General features: G+C 43.1%; 1 protein-coding gene across 4 annotated transcripts in view; it reads left to right on the plus strand.

Moving 5' to 3' along the window:
- rhbdf1a (rhomboid 5 homolog 1a (Drosophila)) overlaps positions 1 to 20340 on the plus strand; it is a 308833-nt gene that overhangs the window by 283358 nt on the left and 5135 nt on the right. For all 4 annotated transcript variants that reach the window (XM_072559432.1, XM_072559434.1, XM_072559436.1 and 1 more), the window contains 2 exons: positions 4299 to 4399; positions 15508 to 15661. In XM_072559432.1, coding sequence (XP_072415533.1) covers positions 4299 to 4399; positions 15508 to 15661 — 255 coding nt within the window. The remainder of the gene's footprint in view (positions 1 to 4298; positions 4400 to 15507; positions 15662 to 20340) is intronic.

A 20340-nucleotide genomic window follows, 5' to 3' on the forward strand; every position in this document is an offset into this window, starting at 1 on the left:
ATTGTAAGGCAATGTTAACAGTGTGATATAAAAGAAAGGGTGGAACCTGCTGTGTATGCTGCTTTTTGAGGCCTTGCTGGAGTAAACTGTAAGGAAACCATTGTGCTTTTCTTTTTGCTGGTTTGTTTCACAGTTGGAAATCAAACTAATTTGGCTTGAACAACTCCTTCACAATAACTCTCTTAGTTAAATTAACTGAGGTGTTAAAATACTTTGATATCATTCCCTCTGGAAGCTGAAAATGTTGAACACAAATAGTGCCCTCACCTTTGTACAAATGCTATGTTCTTTTAATCTGGATCCACAGCTCTGTGTTGCTGTATCTGTCATATTCATCAGGGTTTTATTTTTAAAAAAAAAACTCTTGGCCAATTGCTTTGGACTGAAGCTATTAAATTGAAATGCCAGCATCTTTTATTTGTAATATGTGTATGGGACTCGGTCTTTACCAGAAGGTATTGCGGATAAGCGTTAATCTTAATTTCTCCAGAATAAGGCAACAGAGATCTTGTTGATCTGATGTAGAGGATGTGGACAGGGACTATCCGAGGGATTGTATTTGTTTTCAAATAAAATTCATTGCCCAGTTAACACAACAGCATTTTCCATCATCATTGTAGTCTTTTACATCCCCAGCAGTAATGAAAGCATGATTTTGTCAACTATTTTTGGGGGTGACCTGTACTGATTCTCCTTTCACTGAATGGGATTTTATCACAAAAAACCTCTTCAGTTCTTACAGCCCAGTATCTGTGCCGTACTGTTTGTGTAATTCACTTGTTCACTCCATCCACATCCAACCTCCTACTTACTACCTCCCCCCCTTTTTTCTTTCATCTCTCCTCCTGTAAATTCCCCTCCATCTCTCCCCCTTCACCCCCTTCCCTCCCCCTTCTTCCACCCTCTCTTCCCCTCCACACTGTCTTCTCCTCCCACCTTCCCCTTGCTCCTCCTTCTATTTTCCCCAACTTTCTCACTTCCCCAGCCTGAACCCCCCTACCCTGTCTTCTCCTCACTGCCTGGTTTCTTCCCCCTTTCTTCCCTCCACAGTTTCCTCTTTACATCTTCCGCCCTGTTCCCCACTCCCCACCACTTGCACCCTCCTTTCCCCACTCCTCCCCCATTCCTCGTTTCCCCCATCGAAATATTTTCATAACACCTATTATTATTTAGCAGCTCCCAATTTCAGTGAAAGGTCATTGACTGGACACCTTTCTGTCTCAGTGGACATTGCCAGACCTGTTGAGTATTTCCAGCATCCACAGTAGCCTGCTCTTCTTCAAAACCTCTTGTCTAAGTCAGGTTTTTGTCTTGAATGCTAATTTCTGGTTCAGTCTGACTGTGGTACATTCAGAAATGAGCCTGTACTTTTCAAGATCTATGTGGTTGTCCGAACTGCGTCCTCGTGTGTACTTCAATTAATCTTCTGGTAGACAGAGTTAAAACCCTAGTAAGATAAGACTAAGTCCAAATCTTTAAGCTTCTTTATTTTGTTTTATGGATAACAAATGGACCTACAAGGCAACAGTTGTAATCGAATCCTTCTTCAATTAACTTGCTCAATTTTTAAAAGAGAAATATTGTAAATACATCATGCCACACCAGTCTATCAATACCGCGAGTTGATTTATTTTCAATTCAGCCTCCTGGTCTTGGTTATGTTTGAATTTAAGTGTAACTCACGAGCCTGAGCTCTGTCTTCAGGCCTATTTAATAAGTCTAGAATATAGATTTTCATTGTTCCAGTTACTACCAGTGGTTGAGTCATAAAATCCCTACAGTTTGGAAGCATGGCATTTGGCCCATTGAGTGTACAACAACCCTTAAAAGAGCATCCCACAACAGACCTCCACTCCTACCCTATCACTGTAACCCTGCATTTCCCATGGTTAGCCTACCAAGCCTGCCCACCCCTGAGCACTAGGGGCAAACTTAGCATAGCCAGTCCACCTAATCTGCACATCTTCGGACTATGGGTGGAAACTGGAGCACCCAGAGGAATCCCACGCAAATGCGGGGAGAATGTGTAAATTCCAAACAGACAGTCATAGAGGTGTACAGCACGAAACAGACCCTTCGGTCCAACCCGTCCTTGCCAACCAGATATCCCAACCCAATCTAGTTCCACCTGCCAGCACCCGGCCCATATCCCTCCAAACCCTTCCTATTCACATACCCATCCAGATGCCTCTTAGATGTTGCAATTGTACCAGCCTACACCAGTTCCTCTGGCAGCTCATTCCATACACTTACCACCCTCTGTGTGGAAAAAGTTGCCCCGTATGTCTTTTTTATATCTTTCTCCTCTCACCGTAAACCTATGCCCTCTAGTTCTGGACTCCCCGACCCCAGGGAAAAGACTTTGCCTGTTTACCCTATCCATGCCCCTCATTATTTTGTAAACCTCTATAAGGTCACCCCTCAGCCTCCGACGCTCCAGGGAAAACAGCCCCAGCCTGTTCAGCCTCTCCCTATAGCTCAAATCCTCCAACCCTGGCAACATCCTTGTAAATCTTTTCTGAACCCTTTCAAATTTCACAACATCTTTCCGATAGGAAGGAGGCCAGAATCGTACACAATATTCCAACAGTGGCCTAACCAATGTCCTGTACAGCTGCAATATGACCTCCCAGCCCCTGTACTCAATACTCTGACCAATGAAGGAAAGCATACCAAACGCCGCCTTCACTATCCTATCTACCTGCGACTCCACTCTCAAGGAGCTAAGAACAGGTCGCTTTGTTCAGCAACACTTCCTAGGACCTTACCATTAAGTGTAAAAGTCCTGCTAAGATTTGCTGCTAAGAAATGCAGCAACTCGCATTTATCTCAATTAAACTCCATTTGCCACTTCTCAGCCCATTGGCCCATCTGGTCAAGATCCTGTTGTAATCTGAGGTTTCCCTCTTTGCTGTCCACTACACCTCCAATTTTGGTGTCACCTGCAAACTTACTAACTGTACCCCTTATGCTCACATCCAAATCATTAATGTAAATAGTCGCCCGAGGGTAGAATCAAACCCAGTCCCTGGCGCTGTGCGACAGCAGTGCTAACCACTGAGCCATAGTGCCACCTGGTTATCTTCACTCTGAAGGAAGATAAACGATTAAAGGATTAATGAGAGAGATTAATGAGATGAACTAGCTCCATCCTTGATAAAGGCAGAGGGCAGTTTGAGTGTGAAATTTGAGGTGATAGGGTCTTAATCAGAAGGGAATGCCATTGGAATGAGCTATTTGATCCTCATCTAGTGTCATAACATAACAGGCCAGTCTTCAATTCACACCATATTCAACACTGACTCACTGCATCAGATGCAGAAAAGACCATGGAGGGCTGAAAGCATTCTGGCTGAGTGCTGAAGATTTGTGCTGCACTGTTCACTGCATCGCTTGAGTCAAGCTGTCTCAGTATAAGCAGCATCAGTACAAGCTGCACTCCCTCACAAATAAGTACGACCCACAGCTACTGAGCCAAACTGTCCCAATACAAGGCACACTCCCCATCCGAAACAAGCTATCCCAGTAAAGGCCCCAGCCCTTCTACACATCCACACTGTCCCAGTCCAAGCCGCACCCCTTCTCCACATCCAAACTGTCCCAGTACAAGCCGCACCCCTTCTCCACATCCAAACTGTCCCAATACAAGCTGCAGCCCTTCTCCATATCCAAACTGTCCCAGTATGAGCCGCACCCCTTCTCCACATCCAAACTGTCCCAGTACGAGCTGCACCCCTTCTCCACATCCAAGTTGTCCCATTATGAGCTATAATCCAGACATCCAACCAGCAAAAACTTTGGTCGTGGCTTTTGTGGAACCAATCTAAAGCTCTGCTTCCCTTCCCTCTGGTCTGTTTGCCATCGTCTCCAAAGTGACTGTGACAAACTGTCATCGACTGTCCGAGCAGGAGGAATTTCCCAGCACCAACCTGCTCCCTGATGCTCCGTTTCGGTTCTGCTAGGGCCTCTCAATCTTAGGCCTGGCTAAACCCTTCGACCTGCTGAACTGACTCTTCAAACTCTATTTGAAATGAAAACGAAGGAAGCAAAGTAGTGTTAACCTTTTTAGTTTGAGGAATGGCAGATGGAAGCAGTTCTGGTCAATGATACAGGGCTGTACAAGTCAAAATGGAAGAGACGATAGTGTTACACTCTACATTGCACAACTGCCCCGGTAAGCTTTGCCCATCCTGGAAAGTCCTTGTGCTTGAGTTACTTTGAAATTACGCATAACCACATCAAATATTGATTTGCTCTGCCAGAGTTTAGAATGTGCTGCTTTATTCTTTTGTGTCCAGGTGCACTGCATGGACGATGTGTGTGGACTGCTGCCATTCCTCAATCCGGAAATTCCTGATCAGTTTTACAGGCTCTGGCTTTCCCTCTTTCTACATGCAGGGTAAGTCTCTCTGTTCCTATGGAGTTGAGGGCCGTGCATTACTGCAGGTCTATCAGTTTGTTTATTTGTCATAATATTTGTTGTCAAGATCCTCATCGTCCAGGTGCAAATCGTACAGAGTGAGGTTGTGTTTTCTTTAGAGCAGAGGAGACTGATGTGGTTGAGATGTATACAATTATGAGAGGCGTAGACATGAAGAAACTCTTTCCCCCGGTGAAAGGGATGTGGGTTTAGGGTAAGAGGCAGAAGGTTTATAGGGGATGAGAAAAATATCCAGAAGATGGTGGGCATCTCGGACTCTCTGCCTGTAAGGCTGTAGAGGCAAAAACCCTCATAACATTGAAGAAGTATTTAAATGTGCATTTGAGATTATTAATGTTAATTCACTCATTGGATACATGTATCACTGGCCAGCATTTATTGTCTGTCCCTTGCTGCCCTTGAGAAGATAGTGGTGAGCTGCCTTCTTGAACTGTTACAGTCCACAATGCCCTCAGGGAGGGAATTCCAGGATTTTGACCTAGCCATAGTGAAGTAATGGTAATGCATTTCCGAATCAGGATAGTGAGTGACTCAGAGGGAAACTTGCAGGTAGTGGGATTCCCATGTATCTGCTGTCCTTGTCCTTCTAGTTGGAAGTGGCCATGGGTTTGGGAGGTGCTGTTGAAGGATCTTTAGTGAATTTCTGTAGTGTGTCATTTAGATGGTACACTCTGCTGCTACTAAGTGACAGTGATGGAGGGAGTGAACGTTATGCCAGTCAAATGGGTTGCTTTGCCAAGGCATACCAGGTTCTGGACCAAGTGCTGAAAATTGGCATTAGACTAGTTAGGTGGTTGTTTTTGAGCAACGCAGACACACTCAGCCACTGTGCTGTTGATGTCTCTGACTCTATGACAATAGGACAAGGCTTCTGTCTGCAATGTATGGAATCTATGATTCAAAGTCAGTGGCCAGTTCACAGGCACAGAAGCATTTTGGGTGTATAACAAAGCAGAAAAAGTCATCCTTGTATCAATGTCAGCACCATTGGCTATTGGAGTAACAACTGGGTTCCTGATTCCGACTTCCACACTGAATACAGAAGGGAGATGGAATGTGCTATGAGTCTCTACTTAACATTTATACTCTCAACATCAACAACCTGGAACCTTCAACATCATAACATCCTGAGCCTCTGGTTGAAAAGTAAGGGCGTGGTGCCTTGTGCTACACAGACAAGTCCATCTTTGACTTGAGTTTTCCCATAAAGGCAGCTAACTCGATCTAGAAAGATGTTACAGAGAAAGATTGTCCCACCTTTGGCATTGCTGCCAGTATGGTTGCCAAGGTAGACCAGCAGGAAGCTAGAAGAACACAACAAGCCAAGCAGCATTGGCAGGTAGAGAAGTCGATGTCTCGGGTGTAACCCTTCCTCAGGATTGGGGGTGGGTGTAGAAAGAGATGCAGACTAAAGGGGGGTAGGTGAAGATAGGTAGAGGGTATGACCTGGTGGCTCAGTGGGAGGAATGAATCCGATTGGTGGCAGGGAGGAGTGGGAGTGAGGGGGAAGGCCTTGGAAGGGAGGTTATTTGAAATTGGACAACTCTCTGTTGAGGCCTCAGGGCTGTAGTCTGCCCAGGCAGAAGGGGTCTCTGCCTGTATTGCATTGGGGGAGTGGGGGGAGGTTTTAGAATGGGGAATGGAGAATGGAGGTGGTGTGGTGGAATGCTGTCTAGATGACAGAGGGATGAAAAGCACGTTATTCAAAGTAGGTGGGCATCTGGGGTGCTCGTGAGTGGAATGTCTCCTCCTCTGAGCAGATGCAGCAGGGGTGGAAGAATTGGGAGAATGGGATGGGGTTCTTGCAGGATACTAGATGGGAGGAGTTGTAGTCAAGGTCGTTATGGGAGTCTGTGGGTTTGGAGTAAATGTCTGTCTGGAGACTGTCACCGGAGATGAAAATGGTGAGGTCAAGAAAGGGGAGGGAGGTGTCCGCGATGGACCAAGTGAATTTGATGGGAGGGTGGAAGTTGTGGGTGAAGTCCAGTTCTGCATCGGTGCAGCATCCTGCACCCAGGCTATCATTGATGTAACGATGGAAATGTTGGGGTATAGTGCCTGTGTAGGTACTGAAGAGGGACTGTTCAATATAGCTGACAAGGAGACTGGCATAGCTGGGCCCATCCGGGTTTGGAGAAATGGGAGGAATTAAAGAAAATGTTCGTGAGGGTGAGGCCAAGCAGCTGCACAAACCTAAGGTCTATAAGTCTGGATAAAAATGGAACCTTAATCAGTATCATCGTTAAGTCCTCTTGTTACTGACTGCTGATGCAATCCTTCTATGGCCAAGTCACATGACCTTTCCACAAGGCCTGGTTATAAAGCTCCGCTGTGTAAACGTTCCGTTTAACTCCTTCTCATCACCAGCTTCCTTGCACGTGGCTGAACGCTGTCATGGATAAAATCAGCTTGCGCAGCTTATTACAAGATAAACTTCTTTGTTAAATCGAGGAGCAATATTTAATCCATCAACACTCCCGTGGATTTCTCCTTAACTGTCCAATGCAGATCTAACTAAAGTATATCAGAATGTGTTAGTGGTGTTGTGGGCATCATTAATCATTTTTCTAAGCATTCTGTGGCCATTTTGCTCCGCTGTTCTTATGGCTAGTGTATTGTCAGAATGTATTGACTTCACTTTCTCTAATAAATCTAACTAGACATGTTTTATTTATATAAATGTAACTAATATAAATATAATTAATTCTGATTTTCCTTCTTGACTCGGAGATTGCAATAAACCCTGTCCTTCCTGTAATATTTGGAACCATTCAAAAGATGGGACGAGTTAAGCAATGGATTTGTAAAATGTTTTCTGATTGTGACAATTACAGAGCTAAGTTAGGTTAATACCACAGAACACTTTTCTATATTCCATACTCTCAGTTCAAATAGGGACAAAGATAATTCTAAGAAATTTAAATTAGAACTGAGTATATTTACTGTCACTTTTAGACAATTAATATACCAAAGTCTAAGTTCTCACCCTAACTTTCAATAATGAGAGATGGAAAGTTTAATGGGGATACACGCGGCAAGTACTTCACACAGAGGGTGGTGGGCGTTTGGACCGTGTTGCCAGCAGAGGTGGTAGAGGCAGATACGGTAGATTCATTTAAGATGAGTCTGGATAAAAGCATGATTAGGTGGGGAGTAAGGAGATACAGATGCTTAGGAATTGACCAACAGGTTTAGACCGTACATTTGGATCGGCTCAGCCTTACAGAGCCGAAGAGACTGTTCCTGGGCTGGAAAGTTTCTTTGTTCCTTGTTCTAACTTATTGAAATTTTCAGTGCACTTTTGAAAAGTCTCGTTTCCACCACTTAAGTAACCATGGGTTAAAAATATTTATCACCATAGCATACATTACCTAACATAACAAATAATATGGACCAGACCAGCCCCTCTCAAACTGTTTCAGAGGATCGTCTGGACCCTAGCTTTCTCTTATTTTAAACGTAAATGTGAGGTGCTGTGTTCCAAAGCAATTCGATTGAACAAACTACTGGGTTTAAAGCAAAACACACTTCCTTCATCCAATATGGGTTAACATACCACGAAAGAAAGGAGGATTTGGAATAACAACCCTATTGAAAAACATGACAGAATAATTGATACAGTAACCATTACTAATTAACTGTTCCAATGCAGTTGCATCCCATAAACACACCTTTGGCAACAGATAACAGATTCTCTCATATGCAACCCTGGTAGCAGGAAGAGAACCCCCAGCTTATGGCTCTAACTGAGAGGGGGGGGTGGGGAAATGACTTTCACTTCCTCAAGATCCCAGCAACAACAGTAGAAAGCTAAACTAAAGGTCCTGGTTTCACCATAGCAATTCAGGCTGCTTCCATTGTTCCAACTTTTAAAAAAAACACTCCAAGGCCTCTCAAGCTGCTTACTCTAGTGGTTCTGGCAGGATGCTCTACACCTCTGTATTAAACCTCTCCAAAAATAAACAGGACTAAATAACCTCTTCAAACGACACCATGAATAATTTCTCCATGTAACCTGTTCCCAATCATTGACACTTGGTGCTGACCGTTCTTTGAGTTAGTGCTGACGGAGGTCAGCAGTGGTTTTTAATAAAGTACTAACAGGTCTCTTGTGACAATGCTGGGGATGTGGAATTGTGTGACTTGACTGTATCATGGCTATTTTGTAAGGCTTAAGTGACATTTTAGCAAGGTGCTGACTATTATAGATAGATCGGGGAGTGTCCCTATTGTAGATATTATGGAAGTAATTCTTTGGATTTCCCCTTCAGAATGTGAACAAAGTAAATATTGTAAAACAAAGAAGTGCTGAGGCTGGAAATGAGAAACACAGCAGATTTGGCAGCGTCTGAGCAGAGAAAGCAGAGTTAATGACGCGAGTTCAGCGACCTTTCAGAACAGAGATATTTATTGTGTTGAGCTTTAGTAAAGATATTATTCAGCTGAGACCAGCAAAAGATGTTGCTATATCTTTGATTCCCTCTTACAAGTGCCTTCTCATAGATTCATATAGTGCAGTAAAGGTCCTTTGACCCATCAAGTCTGCACTGACATAATTCCCATTAGAAGTGCAATAATCCTAATTTCCTGCACTTGTCCCATATCCTTGAATATTATGATATTTGAAGTACTCTTCCAAATTTTCTAAAGGTTATAAGCTTTCCAGCCTCCACTACCTTCCCAGGCAGTGCATTCCCGATTCCTACCATCCTCCTGAGTGCAAAAGTATTTTCCTCAAATCCCCTCTGAATTTCCTGCTCCTCACCCGAAAACTGTCCTCTTGTGATTGACCCTCGTCAACAGGGAATAGCTGCTCTCTATTCACCCTGTCCATACCCCTCGTCATCTCATACACCTCAATCATGTCCTCCCTAGGTCTTCTCTGCTCTAAAGAAAACAATCCATACCTACCTAGTCTCCTTATGACTCAATGTCTCCATCCCAGGTAACCTCCTGGTGATCCTCCTCTGTACCCCCTCCAGTGCTATCACATCCTTCCTGTAGTGAGGTGACCAGGACTGCACACAGTATTCTAGCTGTAGCCTGACCAACACTCTGTACAACTCCAACATTACCTCCTTGCTCTTATACTCTGTGCCATACCCGTTGAAAGGTAGTTTCATCCTTTTGAGAACTCTCTCAGAAGTGTGGTGCCTTGGAATAAGTGCTTTAAAGTTTTCCAAAATGCTGCAGTAGTTAATTCTCGGGATTTAAAAGTAGCCAGCTTCTGTAAACAGCCAGAGAAATGTGTTTCATTTGTGAACGGCATTCCTGTAGTTTAATGTTAGTTATTAGTTGTGAAATGACAGAGGTCACAGTGTCGTTTAACACCAACGCAAGTTGTATTTTCTTCAGACTATAATGTAGGCGATTATATTGCTGTAGGTCAGAGTAATGTTACATGAAGCATCTGATAATTTTATGCCTCCTTGTTACTGATTCACTGACTATTAACATTTCACTATTGAAGTAACTAATGTTAGAGAACAGAACAGATTGGGTGGCACGGTGCCTCACAGCGCCAGAGACCCGGGTTCGATTCCTGCCTCAGGCAACTGACTGTGTGGAGTTTGCATGTTCTCCCCGTGTCTGTGTGGGTTTCCTCCCACAGTCCAAAGATGTGCAGGTCAGGTGAATTGGCCATGCTAAATTGCCCGTAGTGTTAGGTAAGGGGTAAATGTAGGGGTATGGGTGGGTTGCGGGTCGGTGTGGACTTGTCGGGCCGAAGGCCCTGTTTCCACACTCTAATCTAATCTAATCAAATCAAAAGAAGGGGTCTGAAGAATAGTCACTGGACTTGAAACATTGAATCTGTTTGTCTCTCTGCAGAAACTGCTGAGTTTTTCCAGCAATTTCTATTTTTGTTTCTGATATCCAGATTCCTCAATGCTTTGTTTTAGATTATCATAGCTGATCTATTTGTGTATCAAATTCCGAATTGCCATCCATCCCTGATAACCTTTGGATCCCTTGACTAACAAGAATCTATCCACTTCTGCCTTAAAAACTTCCAATGCTGCTACTTCTACCACCTCCCTGAGGCAAAGTTCCAAAGTCTCACACTGTCCCAAGAGAAAAAATTTCTCTTCACCTTCATGTTAAAAGAGTAGCCCTTAATTTTAAACCGTTGCCTTCTAGTTGTGAACGTACCCCGCAAAGGCAATATCCTTTCCACAGTCTCCCTGTCAAAACTTTCAGGACTTTGTACACTTCAGTAAAGTCACCCTTCACTCTCTCAACTCCAGTGGAATCAAGCTCATCAAAAGGCAACCTGCTCATTCCAGACATCAATGTAGTAAACCAGCTCTGATCCACTTCCAACAGAATTACATCCACCTTAAATAAGGAGACCCAAACTGGACACCATATTAGAGACAGAAATTGAATTTAATATCTTTTGTTTTAAATCTGGAATCAAGAGTCTAATGAAGACCATTGCCGATTGTCGGCCAAACCCAAATGGTTCTCTGAAGTCCTTCAGTGACCTCTGTCATTTCACAACTAATAACTAACATTAGACTGCAGGAAGGCCATTCTTACCTGGTGTGGCTGAGATGTGACTCCAGACCCACAGCAATGTTGTTGGGCAATAGGTACCCTGGCCAGCATGTCTTGTGAACACACAAAACAAAAAAGTGTTCTCACCAATGCCGTTTCTAAATGAGGGAGAGCATCTTGACTTATGTTCAGTTCCTCTCTAAACAGGATTTGGATTCTTAAAGGCTACAAAGATATAAAATGAGCAACACTGAGTCAACCACCTGTATTGCACTTACCATATGACACTCAACTCAATTTTCTAAGGTCAATTGAAGTTGAGATGTTTAATAAGTGACAAATCTACTGCATCTTTTTCCTGCCTCAATCAGACTTAAAGATACACTCACCTGGCCCAATCTTGCCATCCAGCTGTTGAAATCTTAACTTTATTTCTTTTATTTTTCTAATTAATATTAAGGAGGACCTTAATGTTAACTGTTTTATTTATTTTTCTACTTAATACTATGAAGGTCTCTATTTTGTACCTAAGATTTTTGTATCTGGTTTTCCTTTATACCTAAGGCGACATCAGACATTTTTCACTGTACTCCTGTACTTGAGTACACATGACAACAAAAAATCAAAATCTAAGTCTTTTTCCCTCTCTCATCATGCTCTCCCCAGCCTGTCTTGTATATAATCATGTAAATATAAATATCTCTGATTCATCTTCTCACTATGAATAAAGCACCGGTAAGTAAGTCCTGTCTCAAAATTCCTCCAGAGCACGTTCAGTCCTGTGTTAAGAGTACTGTGTGCTGAATTGGCAATGGTACCGTGGAGTGAAATAGTATTACAGTTCGGTTCTGTTTTCCCAGTGCTAAAGAAATCAAAGGATCACCCCACAAAGGAGCAAGTCAGTCTTTATTCAAACAAAAAAAATAGATAAACTTGAATGTGAACTGGGCCTGTGACTTTGTCAGGGAGTAAAGGGTAATATTATTATTGGGATAGCATCACTCCCATGTTGCAAGTCATCCTGACTTGCTTATCCACAGCTGTTCACCCATCACTATTGGATCAGAATCCTGCATTCCTCCCACCAGTGCCTGCGAGTCGCCCTCCCACCAGTGCCTGCGAGTCGCCCTCCCACCAGTGCCTGCGAGTCGCCCTCCCAAAAGCTGCATTAGCCATTCATCACCATCTTAAAATCTAACTGTGCAACATAGTGGCTTGGCTGGTGTCATTGACGTCCCAAAAGCACTTATTTAAAATCTGTCTTAGGAAGTCAAAGGGTGGCACGATGGCTCAGTGGTTAGCACTTCTGTCTCACCGCGCCAGGGTCCCAGGTTTGATTCCAGCCTCGGGCAAATGTCTGTGTGGAGTTTGCGTATTTTCCCAAGTCTGTGTGGATTTCCTCCGGGTGCTCCGGTTTCCTCCTACAGTCCAAAGATGTGCAGGTTAGGTGGATTGGTCATGCTAAATTGCCCCATAGTGTCCAGGGATGTGCAGGCTGGGTGAGTTAGCCATGGGGAATGCAAGATTACAGAGATAGGGTAGTGGAAGTGAGTCTGGGTGGGTGCCTTTTGGAGGGTTGGGGGTGCACTTGATTGGCTGAATGGTCTGTTTCTACACCTTAGAGATTCTGTGATTCTGAGCTAACTGCACAGAGGCCGGTATCCCATCACCAAGTCACTATTTACTTGTGCACAGTTTACAGGCTGTGGTCAGCCAGCTCAGAGCCCCTCTCCTGAACTGAGGAGGTTCTAAATCCCCTGTTTACATTAGTCAGTCAGAGTTTCCTGATTGACCCAGGTTATGGAAAGATATTGGAGCAGTAGGATGGTGGTGACAGAGATTTTAATTTTCTCAACATTGACTGGGACTCACTTAGCGTTAGAGGTAGAGATGGAGCAGAATTTGTAAGGATCATCCAGGAAGGTTTTCTAGAGCAGTACGTACATTAGTCCAACTCGGAAAGGGGCTATACTGGACCTGGTGTTAGGGAATGGGCCCAGCCAGGTGTTGAAGTTTCAGTAGGGGATTACTTTGGGAATAGTGATCACAATTTTTGTAAGTTTTAGAATACTCATGGACAAAGATAAGTGATCCTAAAGAAGGAGTGCTAAACTGGGGGAAGGCCAACAATATCAAAATTTGACAGGAGCTGGGGAATGTGATTTGGAAGCAGCTGTTTAAAGGTAAATGCACATTCGATATGTGGGAGGCTTTTAAAGAGAAGTTGATTAGAGTTCAGGAGAGACATGTTCCTGTGAAAATGAGGGATCGAAATGACTAGATTAGGGAACAATAGATGACAGGTGAAACTGTGATATTGGCTCAGAGGAAAAAGGAAGCAGACATAAGGTCCAGGCAACTGAAGACAGATAAGGCTTTGGAAGAATAGCTGGAAAATAGGACCCATCTGAAATGAGGGATTAAAAGGGCTAAAAGGGGTCATGAGATATCTTTAGCAAACAGGTTAAGGAAAATCCCAAAGCCATTTATTCCTATGTAAGGTGCAAGAGGGTAATTAGGGAAAGGGTGGCCCACTCAAGGACAAAGGAGGAAAGTTATGAATGGAGTCAGAAAATGGGTGAGATTCTTAATGAGTACTTTGCATCGGTATTCACCAAGGGGAGGGACATGACAGATGTTGAGGTTAGGGATTGATGTTTGATTACTCTAGATCAAGTCGGTATAAGGAGGGAGGAAGTGTTGGGTATTCTAAAAGGCGTTAAGGTGGTCAAGTTCCCACATCTAGATGGGATCTATCCCCGGTTAATGAGCAAGCAAGAGAGGAAATAGCTGGGCTTTAACAGATACCTTTGCAGCATCCTTGAACACAAGGGAGGTCCCAGAACACTGGAGAATTGCTAATGTTGTCCCCTTGTTAAAGAAGGGCTAATCCAGTTAATTATAGACCGATAAGCCTGATGTCAATGGAAGGAAACCTGCTGGAGACGATACTGATGGATAGGAACTATTCCCATTTGGAAGAAAATGGGCTTATCAGTAATGGGCAACATGTTTTTTTTTTGCAGGGAAGGTCATGTCTTACCAACTTAGTAGAATTCTTTGAGGAAGTGACAAAGTTGATTGAGGAAAGGGCTGTAGATATCAAATACGTGGACTTCAGTAAGGCGTTTGATAAGGTTCCCTGTGGTAGGCTGATGGAGAAAGTAAAGTTGCATTGGGTCCAGGGTATTCTAGCTAAATGGATAGAGAACTGGCTGGGCAGCAGGAGTAGTAGTGGAAGGAGAACTGGCTGGGCAGCAGGAGTAGTAGTAGAAGGGAGTTTCTCAAAAAGGAGAACTGTGACCAGTGGTAGCAGTGGTGTTCCACAGGGATCCGTGCTGGGAGCACTGTTGCTTATGACATACATAAATGATTAGAGGAAAGTATAGGTGGTCTGAATAGCAAGTTTGCAGATGACACTAAGATTGGTGGAGTAGCAGGTAGTGAAGGAGACTGTCAGAGAATACAGCAGAATATAGACAGATTGGAGACTTGGGCGGAGAAATGGCAGATGGAGTTCAATCCAGGCAAACGTGAGGTGATACACTTTGGACGATCCAATTCAAGAGCAAACTACACAGTAAATGGAAAAGCCCTGGGGTAATTGATGTACAGAGAGATCTGGGTGTTCAGGTCCATTGTTCCCTGAAGGTGTCAATAGAGTGGTCATGAAGGCATATGACATGCTTTCCTTCATCAAATGGGGTCTTAAGTACAAGAATTGGCAGGCCATGTTACAGTTGTATAGGACTTTGGTTCGGTCACATTTTGAATACTGCATACAGATCTGGTCACCACATTACCAAAAGGATGTGGTTGCTTTGGAGAGGGTGCAGAGGAGGTTCACTAGGATGTTTTCTGGTATAGAGGGCATTAGCTATGAAGAGAGGTTGATTAGATTAGGATTATTTTCGTTATAAAATGGAGGTTACGGGGACCTGATTGAGATCTACAAATCGTGAGAGGTATGGACAGGGTGGATAGCAAGAAGCCTTTTCCCAGAGTCGGGGACTCAATTACTAGGGGTCATGAGTCAAAGGTGAGAGGGGTAAAGTTTAATAGAGAGTTCTTTATGCAAAGGGTGGTGGGTGTTTGGAATGAATTGCCAGTGGAGATGGTAGAGGTAGGGCATCATAGCATCATTTAAGATGTACCTGGACAGATACATGAATGGGCGCAGGGAGCAAAGAGATACAGATCCTTAGAAAATAGGTGACATGTTTAGATGGAGGACCTAGCATAGGCTTGGAGGACCAAAGGGCCAGTTCCTATGCTGTAATTTTCTTTGACGACAAGATCCTTGATTAGGATAGTTAACAATGAGATCCACCTCATTCCAATTACTACTGCAAGTAACAATTGTGAACAGGAAATGAGTTGGCAAGATATCACAGTCACTTGTATTATATTGTGCCTTTAATGTAAAATCACACGAGCAATGCAACTGTTCTATATTAAACATCATGAAATTATTGCAGTTTTCAGTGGCAAGATTAATGTCTCCAACCTATCCTCCAAAACTTTGAGGTTTAAATTTGATTTTTTTCCTTATCTTATTTATCTCACAGGATTCTTCACTGTATAGTGTCCATCTGCTTCCAAATGACGATCCTTAGGGACCTTGAAAAACTAGCAGGCTGGCTTCGGATTTCTATCATTTACATTTTGAGTGGAATCACCGGAAATCTCGCTAGTGCCATATTCTTGCCCTATCGGGCAGAGGTAGGTAAATCATCAGATATACATGTCAATGTGAAGTGCAGTTTCTCTCGCTCAATAAATAATTTGGTAAGAGGCAACACTGTTTTTAAAAATAGCTGTTGGACCATTTTACATCTAGACACCTAAACCTTTATTGAGATTTTTTTAGGGTGGCACGGTGGCTCAGTGGTCACAGCGCCAGGGACCCAGGTTCGATTCCCGCCTTGGGTGACTGTCTGTGTGGAGCTTGCATATTCTCCCTGTGTCTGCGTGGGTTTCCTCTGGGTGCTCCGGTTTCCTCCCGCAATCCAAAGACATGCAACTCCGGTGAATTGGCCATGGTAAATTGCCCAGAGTGTGAAGTGCATTAGTCCGTGGTACATATAGTGTAGGGGAATGGGTCTGGGTGAGTTACTCTTCGGAGTGTCGGTGTGGATCTCTTGGGCCAAAGGGCCTGTTTCCATACTGTAGGGATTCTAATCTAATGCAAACAATTTTCCGTTTTAATATTTTCAGTAAAAGGAAATCGCTCATTTCTTTTTAAAGCCTTAGCATGCAGCCACTGAATCAATTAAATTCTATTTTACAAGGCCAAAGAAAAAAAAGACCAAATTATAAATATCAAAGGAGAAATGCAGAGTCACCATTGTACTCAGCTGTGTCTTCTCTCAACAGCAATTTCACTGCCTCTTGAATATGCCCTTCAGGATTCTAACCAAACATTTCTGTTCTGGAAGTTTCAGATTATATCTTTACATCTGAGATAACATGTTCTTAACTTTTCTGAACTGAACTTTTGCTCTGTGAGAACCATATTTCTTTTTGGGTTGGCATAGCCAAGATTGACCTAATGGCCCCCTTCTATGCTGTCTCATTGCTATGGTTCTGGTATGTCCAACTCCAGCCAGAACTTCCGTGAACTGAAACCAAAAGCTTTTCAAGATATAGGTATTCTTTTAGCAGCAAAATATCAACTCCTCATTCCCCCCTAACTGAAACTAGACCAATGCTCTTCAGTGGAGAAAGTGAGGACTGCAGATGCTGGAGATCAGAGCTGAAAATGTGTTGCTGGAAAAGCGCAGCAGGTCAGGCAGCATCCAAGGAACAGGAGAATCGACGTTTCGGGCATAAGCCCTTCTTCAGGAAGTTTCAGAAATAAATAATTATTAAAATATGTACAAATCAGGTCCCTTACAACACAGCTCACAGAACTGTAATTCTTGTCTTCAGAGAAACAGTCAAGGGAAGGCATGGCTGACATGTTCCAACTCCAAGGAACTCATAAAGTAGATCCAATCAAATTACTTGACTCAGACTAAGTACTGATCTATGGGATGTGAGTTCAGAATTTACAAGCCTCGAGCAAGACTTCAAATTAGATGCAGCCACAAGGACCCTACAACAGCTACTTGGAGTAGATTATAAATGAACCAGTTAAGTCTGGCAATAAACCATTTTTTAAAAGATCAGAATGAAAGTAGCAATGAGGGTCAGGTTCTGGATTGAGGAGGGATGGAGCTAACTAAATACCTTTTCTACATGTAGCTATCCAACTATTAAGAACTCCATCTTAAAAAGAAAATAACGCTTTGACACAAACACTCTTGCTGCTTACTTTTGCCTGATTTGAATTGGTATTTTCCATTGAAATTATGGAATAGGATTTTTTTAAAAAGCTGTAATTTTGTGCAGAATTCTCTTAATTAGAATGGCATTGCTTTTTGAATCATGAAAGGTTTAAATTTTTTTATTGCTTTCATGAGCAAGAACTAATTACAGGTGCTAATGAAATAAATGTCGCCAACGCACTGCATTTTTGTTTAAGTGCGAGCAATGTGAACAATTTCACCATACCCCTGCAATTTGACAAATACCACTTCCTAATTAAGTCCATTAAAATTTTCATAATGACTGTTAGATTGTGCCTCTCTTACATCCAGTTTGCATTGAAGATCGTTGAGGTTAAATGCAATTAGATTGGCCACTCTATAATGTGATTGCCCTCAGGTCAATGAATGTTTTACAGAATGTTTCACATTACTTGGTTTACGCTCAACACAAAAGGTTTTGTTGGCCAGAAAATATCCATAATCGTTCAGTCATCGCTGGTTATAATTGGGGGGGGGGGGGGGGAGGGTGATTTTTTTTTTCCCCCCTTTAATAGGCAGCAATATAATGAGCCATTACTGTAATGTTTACAATTTGAACTGTCTCTTTCAAAATTGGTAAACAACCATCCACTCAGGGACTGTGGGTCACCTGTGAATTAAGGATCCTTTAAATCTGAAACAATCTAACCTACGTTAATGGAATAGACGTTTCCTCCCCCTGTAGTTGCAAAGCTTAAGTAACTTTTATCAATCTAAACTCCCATTTCTAATGGCCACTAGGCCATTTAGTGTTAATTTGCACTAATATCTCAAACTCCCAATAAGATTTCCAGCCCGTTGTTTTGGAGGTGGTGTTTTACATTTTGGTGTTGAGGTTCTTGAGGGATGGTTTTTCTTTTCAGTCATAAACCTGAAAAATTCAGACACATAACGGAAGGAGCCTACAAGACGCTGGCTGTGCACTGTACCAAGCTGCTATCCAATGAAATGAAGATAATTGTACTGTGTAGGTGACAGAACAACAGTCCTTCATATTGGTGGTCACGTGACCGAGTCATGGGGGACCCTGAAAACAATCGCAGCCATTTCTGAGAAATACAAACGCCAGAATTACTGTAGAAACAGGTTATTTGGCCCTTAATTGGGGGCCCTTAACTCCTGAAGAAGGGCTCATGCCCGAACAGTCAATTTCTCCTGCTCCTTGGATGCTGCCTGACCTGCTGCGCTTTTCCAGCAACACATTTTCAGCCCTGATCTCCAGCATCTGCAGTCCTCACTTTCTTCTATTTGGCCCTTAAGCCTGATCCGCCATTGACTTACAACATGGCTGATCTGATTGTAGCCATTTTTCTGTGTACTCCTAACAGCTTTTGTGTGTGTTGACTCCACCTTAAAAATATTCAACAATCCCATCTCCTTTGCTGTCAAGGAAAAGAATTCCAAATACTGATGACCCTCTGAGAGGAGAAAAAAAATGTTCTTTGTCTTCCTCAAAAAAAAAGCCCGTTATCCTTAACCTGTGTCCCTAGTTTTAGGCAAACTCCAAAGAGTTGAAACGCTTCCTGGACTTGATTGGGTCCTTGTGGTTATTTCATGTCTGACCTGTCAGAACTCGGCAAACGTATGAGTACTGACTAAAGATGATGTTGACTACTGACGATCAGAGTCTAGACAAGAAATTCCAACCAATTCAAAGCCATAGTACACAGGTGAAACTCTTAGAGTCATAGAGCATGAAAACAGACCCCACCGTACAACCAGTCCATGGTGAACATAATCCCAAACTAACTAGTCCCACCTGCCTGCTCCTGGCCCCTTCAAACCTTTCCTATTCAAGTACTTACCGAAATGGCTTTTAAATGTCGTGATTGAGCTCAAATCCACCTCTTCCTCGGGACGTTCATTCCACACACAAACCACACTGTTGAAAAAAAGATGTGCCCCTCATGTCATTTTTAATTCTGCCTTCTCTCACCTTTAAAAATGTGCCCTGTATTCTTGAAATCCCTCATCTCAGGGAACAGACAACTGCCATTAACTCTATTTATATCCCTCATGATTTATACACTTCTCTAAGGTCACCTTTCAAATGTCTACATTCCAGTGGAAAAGGTCCCAGCCTATCCAGCGTTTCTTTATAACTCAGATCCTCTAACTCTGGGAATATTCTGGTAAATCCTTTGTGAACACACTCCATCTTAATAATATCCTTCCAATAACTAAGTGACCAGAACTGGACACAGTACTCCAACAGAGGTCTCACCAATATCCTGGACAACCACCCATCAGTTTTTGGATTAGAGTGGTGCTGGAAAAGCACAGCAGGTCAGGCAGCATCTGAGGAGCAGGAAAATCGGCATTTCGGGCAAAAGCCGTTTGTCAGGAATGGAGGCAGGGAGCTTCCAGGGTGGAGAGATGGCTGGATGCCGACCTTGAGAAGGTGGTGAGTCTCAGTGAGTCTCTCTCTCACTGCAACCCTCAGGTCTGCCTGACCTGCTGTGCTTTTCCAGCACCACTCTAATCTAAACTCTGGTTTCCAGCATCTGCAATCCTCACTTTCACCTCCTATACTCCGTTATACTACCAATAGAAACCTATCACTCTGTGAATAGATGCTTCTACAAACCAGTAAGAAGTCTCCCTGGTATTACTGAAAAGCAATGACTTTCACACCAGAGGCTCTAATCCAGCCGGGAAGTCCGCGTTTGGAACTTGTGCATGGGTGTGCGAACTTTCTTAAACTTCTATGTTGGAGAAAATTGATGCTGGAATGTACAAGCAAATTGTGTAAAGCACCTGAAAGACTGCAAGTTTCTTTGAACACTTCATACCGTTTCACTCTAAAAGACAAGCCAGGAAGAGAGAGGGTGCTGGCGGATGCCTCTGATCTGTTATCACTGCAGGTGAACCATCATATAGAGGATCTATTCATTATCATGTGAACACTGCCAACGCATCAGATTAGACAGACAACCAGCAAAGATGGAGTTACAGATGCTTTTTTAGCATTTGATCCTGGGATGGCCTGATGAGATACCACCGACTCAGCCATCAATGCTGCTCTGTCAGACCAAGTTATTCTGTCAGAAC

Source organism: Chiloscyllium punctatum, chromosome 40 (genome assembly GCF_047496795.1).
Source record: "Chiloscyllium punctatum isolate Juve2018m chromosome 40, sChiPun1.3, whole genome shotgun sequence".
Lineage (NCBI taxonomy): Eukaryota > Metazoa > Chordata > Chondrichthyes > Orectolobiformes > Hemiscylliidae > Chiloscyllium > Chiloscyllium punctatum.